General features: G+C 37.0%; 1 protein-coding gene across 1 annotated transcript; it reads right to left on the bottom strand.

Annotated features, from left to right (window-relative positions):
• Window positions 1–1,436: 1,436 nt before the first annotated feature.
• LOC311069040 (uncharacterized protein) lies at window positions 1,437–7,384 on the bottom strand (the record flags this gene model as incomplete). Its single annotated transcript, XM_084091964.1, has 12 exons — window positions 7,235–7,384; window positions 7,041–7,139; window positions 6,238–6,336; window positions 6,029–6,127; window positions 5,790–5,891; window positions 5,434–5,532; window positions 5,085–5,261; window positions 4,885–4,983; window positions 2,609–2,707; window positions 2,437–2,535; window positions 2,168–2,345; window positions 1,437–1,522 (listed from the first exon to the last, which is right to left on the bottom strand). The coding sequence occupies exons 1-12, from the start codon at window positions 7,364–7,366 to the stop codon at window positions 1,437–1,439; spliced, it is 1,368 nt and encodes a 455-aa protein (XP_083948090.1). The 5' UTR covers window positions 7,367–7,384.
• Between the last annotated feature and the right edge of the window lie 1,837 nt (window positions 7,385–9,221).

The raw sequence follows: 9,221 nt of genomic DNA, 5'->3' as shown, positions 1-9,221 counted from the left end.
CTGTTTTGGAAATTCAACTATTTGGGTGTACAGAAGTCTTAGTAACACAATTTCTACAACAATCTAATTCAATTAAATGTCTTTGTTTGGTTACACTGAATATTTTGCCGATATTCTTCATGAAATGGGGTTTTAAACCAGCATTTGTTTTGTTGTAATGCAGTTTATTGAAATGTTTCCAGAAACAGTGTAAGAGCTTGTAAGATCTTCTTTTATTCTCCCTTGACCATCTTTTTAAGTACATCAATTTAAGGGCTTTTTGCCAGAGACTAATTTTATTCTGACCATGTCAATCCTCTGACCAATGACAAATGCCATGTGTCTGCTTTTGCTGTTTGTTGTGCTATTTGCTCTTTTAAGATCACAGGATCCTGGGTGCAACCAAAGTTCACATCCTGTGTCCCGTCTCAGAAAGAGGACCCAGCGTTTGCTCCCAGATTCAGTGCCTGTTCTTGTGGAGGTGTGAAGTGTTCGATGGATGATTTGCATTTCTATGAACGGTGCAACACCATTTGATGGAGCCTCCTCATGCAGGGCTGAAGGAGAACAAAGACTAAACACTGACCAACTGCTATTGCCTGGACGAAAAGACTGAAGATACAACTACACGCAACAGAAAGCAGGTCTTCATGGATTGTGTCACCTTTGGTCTCTCTCTCTCTCTCTCTCTCTCTGGTAAAATTTTTTCATATATGCTGGGTACAATTAATGGTATAAGTTATCATCATCTCATACATCTATTTTGTAACTATTTTAAGTGTAACCATAAAACCATATTTTGTCATTAAACCTTTTCAATTACAACTAACGTGCTAACTAGTTTTGATTTGGTATTGACTTTGAAGTGCTACCTATTGCAATACAATATCGTCACTCTAGTCTATAGCAACGCTCTCCCACAAATATTAAGCTATTGTAACTGCACTTATTTCCGTCGTTGGTATAAGTGTCAGTGGGTGGAATAGACAAGAAATGTGCAGTTTTCTACCATCTTGCTAATGACGTTTCTTTAGTCATTCGCGTCTACATCCAACGCACATGGCACCCTTTAGCGTCAATATGAGACGCAGATAGATATGGGCCAGAAGGCGCCTCCTAGCGGTCTAACCCTAACCCTAACCCAGACCTAAACCTACCCATAACTGAACAAAGCTCTGTGCGTGTCATATTGACGCTAAAGGGTGCCATGTGCGTTGGATGTAAACGAAATGTCAAAAGCGTCAGTATATGACGCCCTAGGATGAGAATGCGTTGGCATTTCTTGCAGCTTGAACCACTGCAGGAATTCCACCCTTACAGCCCTCTTGTGGAAATCAAGGACACACCACATCCACTCTTTAGGACAGGTCACAGGGCCTCATTTTAATGGTTTTACAGTTTTATGCAGAATGTGGGGAATTGACTGGCAGTGCACGGGTGAGTAGAAGCTCCAGGTATCAAATATGTCGGGCCAGACGGGTGCTAATGACCCATGCCCAGTTCCAACTCTCGCCCTCACGCCTGCTCCCTAAGTACACAACCACTGTGTAGAGATACAGAATATACACACATTCACTCATTCACAATACCTTTCAAGGGTTATTAATTGAATTTTGTTTCATTTGTTATCAATCATAACTTAATTATGACCAAAAGTACAGATTCTTTAAGAACAGATTTTTTAAAGAATGTTGAAACACTGAATAATGGACCAGTTTTTCTTACCAAAGAACACAAAGTAGTGCCAGGATGCAGAGAGAAATGGAGATAGCCAGCTTGGGATCCACAGTGAATCCGAGCACAAGCGCTACAGAGCTGCACAGCAGGACAGATAATAACAACCAGCCAGGAAAACTGGAACAACGACTACACCTGCTGACCTGCAAATGTCTTCATCTCATCTGATAAAGTCGGTTCTTTAAATGAACAGTTTAAAAAGATGAGTTAATGATTTGAATCAGTCTGAAACACTGCCGTGAATTTGCAGAGAGAGAATTTATATGCAAGCAAAATAAACATGTTAACTGAAATAAACCCAAATGTATGAGAATTTAATCAAACACAGAATAAACTCAAATGAATCAGAATGGAATTAAATAGAATCTTGTGAATCAGAATGTAACTGAATCAGGAAATCTGTATTGATACCCATTCCCAATGATGAGTATTAATCTAGTCCCAGACTTACGGGCTTCAAAAATCTGGGTGAGGATGCTCTTCTGGTAACGGCAGTCGATTTTGTAGGGTGTCTCTCCAGCCTGGTTGGTCGTGTAGAGGAGATGGACATCTTTAGGGTTACGGAGGAGGAGCTCAGTCAGCCTGCGGCTCCGTCCACGTATGGCGAAATGAAGAGGGGTGTCCCCTTTCTGTAGCCAAAGAGAGCAGAGACTTAAAGTGCAATATAGTCTCATCATGTTAATGTAAATTATGTACATGAAATTGTGACTGATGTTTTACCTTGTCCACTGCAGAGACTTTGGCCCCTTTGTCCAGCAACAGCTCCACTATATCTCTGTTTCTCATCTTGGTGGCTTTAATTAGTGGTGTCTCAGAATCCTAAATACACAAAAATACAGACTCAAGACTAGCTCATAACAGTAAAACAATCTCTTGAACACGAGTTCTTTACTTTAGTGGTGATCTCTGTGTCTGGATTGCACTGCAGTATGTCTCTAACCATGGTTGCATTGCCTTTCTCTACTGCCCAATAGAGAGCAGTCTTATTCTCCTGTAAAACAACAACAGTACAGTCATTTCAATTTCCCATAACTTTTATACATCTCTCATTTGTTGTCTATAGTAGGGCTGCACGATTAATCATTTAAATCCTGATCACAATTTCTGCTTTTCTCGATTAATTAAGCATAATCATTTGCGATATTGAACCGCTGGTAATGAGCATTTCAATTATCTTGCACTGGAACCAAGCCTACACAAGCTTTTAAACTTGGGGTTGCCAGATGTCAATTGTTTGAATCCCCAATCAGAGCTTTTCACTTGAAATTAAATGGATTATTGTACATTTTCCAAACAGTCTTTGATCATCTGAAACATCAACAAACAATTATGTTGGCATTTACTGATCTCCACAGCAATATTCTGCTTAAAGGACAAGTTCGGTATTTTACACTTAAAGCCCTGTTTACAGATCGTTTCTGATGAAATAGAATGGTTAAGATAAAATTTTGGACAAATGCTGCTGTCCCGAGAATTTTAGGTTTCTTTCGCTTTCCCCCCCACCAGTAGACTGGGTGTATAGGTGCACTCGAACACTCCTTCCCAAAACACATTAAACTTTCATTTACAAAGACGTGAAACTCACCGAGTGGTCAGGGGTGTCCACTGATATGCTCACACAAAAATCGCTTGACTTGCATTGGATGTGCTGTGAGGTACGGTATTACTCCGCCGCCGGAAACTGAAATGGGGTTCAGGGGTTGTTTTCTTCTTCTTCTTCGTGTTTTTTTTTTTTTTTACGGCGGATCGCAAACAATGAAATGCCAGTGGTTTTCCTTGCAAAGGTGCATTATCGCCACCAACTGGGCTGGAGTGTCTATTATTCAAGCTCTCAACGGAAGAATCTACGGGTGTGAGACGTTTGGAAAAATAGGTCCACAGTTTTACAACGAATGGTAAAACACCTGTTGGAAAGCATATTTTGCAGCGATTTTTGTGTGAGCATATCAGTGGACACCCCTGACCACTCGGTGAGTTTCACGTCTTTGTAAACGAAAGTTTAATGTGTTTTGGGAAGGAGTGTTCGAGTGCACCTATCCACCCAGTCTACTGGTGGGGGGGAAAGCGAAAGAAACCTAAAATTCTCGGGACAGCAGCATTTGTCCAAAATTTTATCTTAACCGTTCTATTTAATCAGAAACGATCTGTAAACAGGGCTTTAAGTGTAAAATACCGAACTTGTCCTTTAAATAAAAGTTTAATATAGTCAGTATTTCCTCACAAGGACTCGACTACATAGTTTGCAAATGTGTTTGCTGAATAAATGCTCTTATGCATCCTCTGTGCTACAAAATAGTTTTTGTTGTCTTAATAATAAAGACATTAACATAGTTTGTAATTATTGGAATGAATAAAAAATAAATAAATGTAAAGAGTGTGTTAATGTTTATGATAAATATATTAAAGCAAACTAGGTAAAATTAGAGATGTATCTGTCGTAATTGGAACTGGCCAGTTTTTGCTCCAAACACATGATCGGCAACCGGACTTTTTCATTTTTTTGGACCTATCTCTGTTCTGGTCTGTTCCCTTTAATGTTAATAAAACAACCAAAAACAAAGAGAAAATCACTCACTGCTCAGAGAACTTTAATAGTAGCTTTAATAAGTATCAATGTATAATTTATACAGTGAAGTCTATGTAGTGTTTTGTTTGTATATTTGTTCATTTAATTTCTTTCTTGAATGCTTCTGTTAAATACACCTACTGTGGCTGAAAAAATAAAGCACTGTTTATTTCATTTGTATATTATATGTTGTGTATATGTAATGTGTATTTTTGTTCTTATCTTTTAATAACAAAGAAAATAATGACAAAGATTTTTATCTTCCCCACTTTGGCCTAAATGTCTAAATAGGGACTATGTTTAAATAGGGACATTAGTTTGGCTGTAATGCTCGGTCACTTGCAAAGTAGTAAAACCAACATGAAAAAGAATTGTGATAAAATCATGAATCGTGATTTTCCTGAAAAAATTGATATGATATTTTTGCCATACTGTCTTGTTTTGTACTTTCATTAAAGTGCAATAATTCTGATGAAATGTAAAAGGAAATTTCTCAATAATCACGATTTATCATTTTTGAGCAAAATAATCGTGATTATTTGTTTAACCATGCAGCCCTAGTTTAAAGTATTTTAATGCATATGATGTAACAGGCATGTTACCTGGTCTCTAATGTTGATGTCTGCATACTTATGCAGTAGTGCCCTCACAATCTCAACTTGCCCACCTCTCACAGCTGTAATCAGCACAGTGTCTCCACTCTAGAGGTTTAAAACACAACACACAATAAAAATACTTTCTCATCCAGTATATCCGTTTTACAAATATCCGTTTGTAAGGTTTATTGTGAGGTTCAACCCACCCTGCCGGCATCGAGCAGGTCCTGCACAATCTCAGTGTAGCCCTCTTTATCTGCGATCATGAGAGCTGTGTTTCCATCGTTATCAGTCAAGTTTACATTGGGTTTCCTCTTCAGAAGCTCTTTAACCACCTCTGTGTATCCTCCCTTCAAAGCTACGATCAGTGCCGTCATGGAGTTCTGAGTGGGAAAGATTAACAAAATAAGAAACAGTCCATCTGGCCACTGATGTAATGCTTCTAAATCAGCAGTACATCAGTTTTTCTAGTTAAAACAAAAGCTCTAAAATGTTTTATATGGTAGAAATTAAGGGTAACATTTTTTTAAGGCTGAGTGAATGATGAGCACATACCGCCCCCTGCCGGTCAACATCAGCTCCGTTCTCCAACAGGTGCATCATGCAGTCGTAGTGGCCCTTTCTAGCAGCCCAGATCAGTGGGGTGGTGCCAAACTAAAAGTACAAAAAGTAAAAAAAATGCTGGTTTAAAGTTAAATATGCTGGTCTTTACCTTTAATATTTTTAGCAGTAACACAATTTTAACACAAATTAAATCTATCAACAGCAACTGTGGCATGCTGTCGATTACCAGAGAAAGTAATGTTGACTTCAGCTTGAAAAACAGAACAATGCACTTACAATATAAGCTTGTTTTCAACTCAGAATATTCATTTAATCGGTTTGGTTTAAACAGGATTGGTTTAGCTCACCTCATCAGAGCAGTTGACTTCAGCTCCATGCTCCAGCAAGAGTTTCACAATCTCTGAATGGCCTCTACCGGCTGCCCAGATAATGGGGTAGACTCTGTATTGCTAAGGTAACCACATCAAAAGTATGATCAGTTTTAATCGATGATTGCATATATTACATTTGGATTCATTATATGATTTGTATGTCTGTGCTGCTTCTCATATGTGGAAAGGCAATTGATAAGTTTTTCCATCTTTACCACTCCAGTGATGTTTGGGTTTGCCCCAGTGTCCAGCAGGATCTTGGCCACCTCAACTCTATTTTTATATGACGCCCAAGTAAGGGCGGTCCAATTCCCCTGCACGACACAAAGCCACCTCATTAAGTTGATAACGTAAGAATGTGTTCTTTTTTAAATGTGATTATGGTACTAGATAAAGCAGATGTATTACTTTTTGATTTTCTCACCATGTCTCTGTGCTCAATATAGGCACTGTTTTCCACCAGCTCTTTCACCACCTCCACATGCCCCTCTTTAGCTGCAGAGATCAGCGCGGACCAGCAGTCCTATCAGGGAAAGGCACAAAGATGGGCCGCTATGGAAACTATTGAACCACTGGCAATGTCGCCATGGGAACAGTGATGGAGCTACACTACAAAAAACAGCCCTATGGCACAGTTATAATGGGCACTTCACCTTATACAGATTATAAATCTGAAAAGTCTGAAAATAAAATAAGGATATAAACAGGCTTCAGGATATTTCAGGATATTGAATAAATAATAAAGGGAAATGCTATGAAGATGACTGCTGGTGTCAATAAAGAAAAAAGGGACAAATTTTACCAAAGAAAATCAGAAATTCATGTGAATTTTACAATTCACAAGACTAGATCACTATAATAAATATATAAATAATACATACATATAAATATATATATAAATATATATATATGAAGAGTTCAGATGCAAAAGCCTCTAAGTGCCATCTGAAATTTTCATCTAGAATGATGATTTTTATCAAGCTCATATATTTAAGTTCAGTAATTTCACTTAAATGACAATTAATAGGTAATTTTCATTGCCATTTAAGTGAAATTACTGAACATAAATATACGAGCTTGATAAAAATCATCATTCTAGATGAAAATTTCAGATGGCACTTAGAGGCTTTTGCATCTGAACTCTTCACATATATATATATATATATATATATATATATATATATATATATATATATATGTAAAGCAGTTACGTGGCCATTTTCTCACCTCATCTTGCAAGTTGATGTCTGCTCCCCTTCGGATAAGCTCTTGAACAATCTCAAGACTGCCCTGCTCCGAGGCCAACATCAGAGGAGTCTGTCCATTCTGTCAACGACACAACGAGAAAGACATATATTTGATATCTTAACAATTTAGCTGAACATCTTAAATCATGTTTGACTTTTTTAAATGCAACTTACATCGCTTCGACCATCCACCTCTTTGAACTTATCTAGATGGGCTTTTACAGCAGCCAGATTTTCTTCTTCCACGTAGCTGAAGAGGTTCTGGATGGCCAGAGTGGTCATCTTGATGGAGGTTGGGGTGTCCATGATTGCCAGTACCTAGGACACCCTGAGTAGAAACTCATTTAGTCACTTTCAGTACAAAAATTGTGAACAGAGACCTAAACTGCATATCACAATAGGTTGTAACATTAATTCAGGTCCAACATCTCCACAGACACACTCACTAATAGGTTTTCCCATTTCCCAGAGTTATGTTGAAAATCTAGGTACGCCTTTTGAGTTGCGGGTCAAATTTACCCTAATTGGTTTCCATGCAATTCACCCAAAATCAATGCTACCAACAAAAAAAATTGAGATTTAAGAAAAAAATGATAATTTTTTTTTTTACAAAATTGTAGCTTGTCGGTCAAAAATAATATATAATGAACTTTAGGTTGCTATATAATGTTAAATCAGATAGAATACATGTGTACAATAACAATTTTCAGGAAAAATAACATTACGATGTCCAGAAATCAATTTCAGTACATTGGGTCATTTTGGGTACGTTTGAGAATTTCTACGTGACTAAATCCATTGTTAAAGTTCCAACATCAGAGGAGTCTGTCCATTCTGTCAACGACACAACGAGAAAGACATATATTTGGTACATATATAAAGTTCCCTTGGCCTTTGGAATTAAAATAGCCCCACATCATCACATAGCCTTCACCATACCTAGAGATTGGCATGATTTTATTTCAGTTAGCCTAAAAGCTAGTTTGATTTGCATTGAGAGATGATCTTATGGAAAGTACCCCATGCCAATCTCTAGGTATGGTGAAGGCTATGTGATGATGTGGGGCTATTTTAATTCCAAAGGCCAAGGGAACTTTATCAGGATGCATAGTATCCTAAAAAAAAAAAAAAAAAAAATACTTAAAAATAAAAATCTGCCTGCCTCTATGGGAATTTAACATAGGGGTGTACTCACTTATGCACCATGTATTTTAAGGAAGAACATTTATTTATTTACGATACATTATTCATTCACAAAGAAAATTGGTGTCCTTAAAGGTTGGATTTTTCCTAATTTTTTAAATTAAGGCATTAAGTTCAATTTCCAAAATATGATTTTTTATTCCTCTTTTTAGTCAACTTTAGCATGGGTGTATTCACTTATGCATTGCACTGTAACAGCAGGTGACAGATACAATAATAATTTTAAAAAACATACATAACAACCAACATGGTTTGTGTGCGTGTGTGCGTGCATGTGTGCGTGTTTGCAAGTGTAATTGGGTGTGTGAGTGGAAGTAACTTTACAGATGTACAACAGACGTGATAAAAATTAATAAACACATACAATATATATTTATGACAGTAATATATATCTTATAATATAATAATAATATAATATTATTTTAACAGACATGTTGATCTGCTTTATCAATGCAGAAATGTTCTCCATGAACACCTGCAATTGCTGATAAAGCACAAACCTAATTAAAGTCAAGGGTCAAGAGCCCAACTAAAGCAAACACTGATCTCCATTAATGGTAATCTCAAATGAAACATTTTCAATAAGACATCAACATCTAAACCTCTGTTAATTCTCAATAAGATCTTCTGTAGACGTGTGACAGAAATAAAGTCAGTCTGGTTAGTAATAAGTGAAGCTGGTAATGCTGTTTGTGGAGTTGTTTAATCAGATCTTCAGAGAGTTAATGTCTTTTATCATCAGTTTATCTAAGGCTGTGTCTGAATATAGTTGCAGTTTGTGTTCTTATTACTCTTTAGAAAGATGATTGAAAGAATGTTTCAGGAACATCACACTAACCTTTAACATTAAAGAAACTGGATATTTTTATGTTCTTGGAATGTTAGAAATCAACGTTCCTATAATGTTGAATTTTAAATCAAAATTAAGTTGAAAGAACGTTCCTCTAACGTCAAGAAA

Source organism: Abramis brama (genome assembly GCF_963993115.1).
Source record: "Abramis brama genome assembly, chromosome: 18".
NCBI classification, from domain to species: Eukaryota; Metazoa; Chordata; class Actinopteri; order Cypriniformes; family Leuciscidae; genus Abramis; species Abramis brama.
Note: the sequence above shows the minus strand (reverse complement) of the source record. Positions and strands in the feature narration are given on the sequence as shown.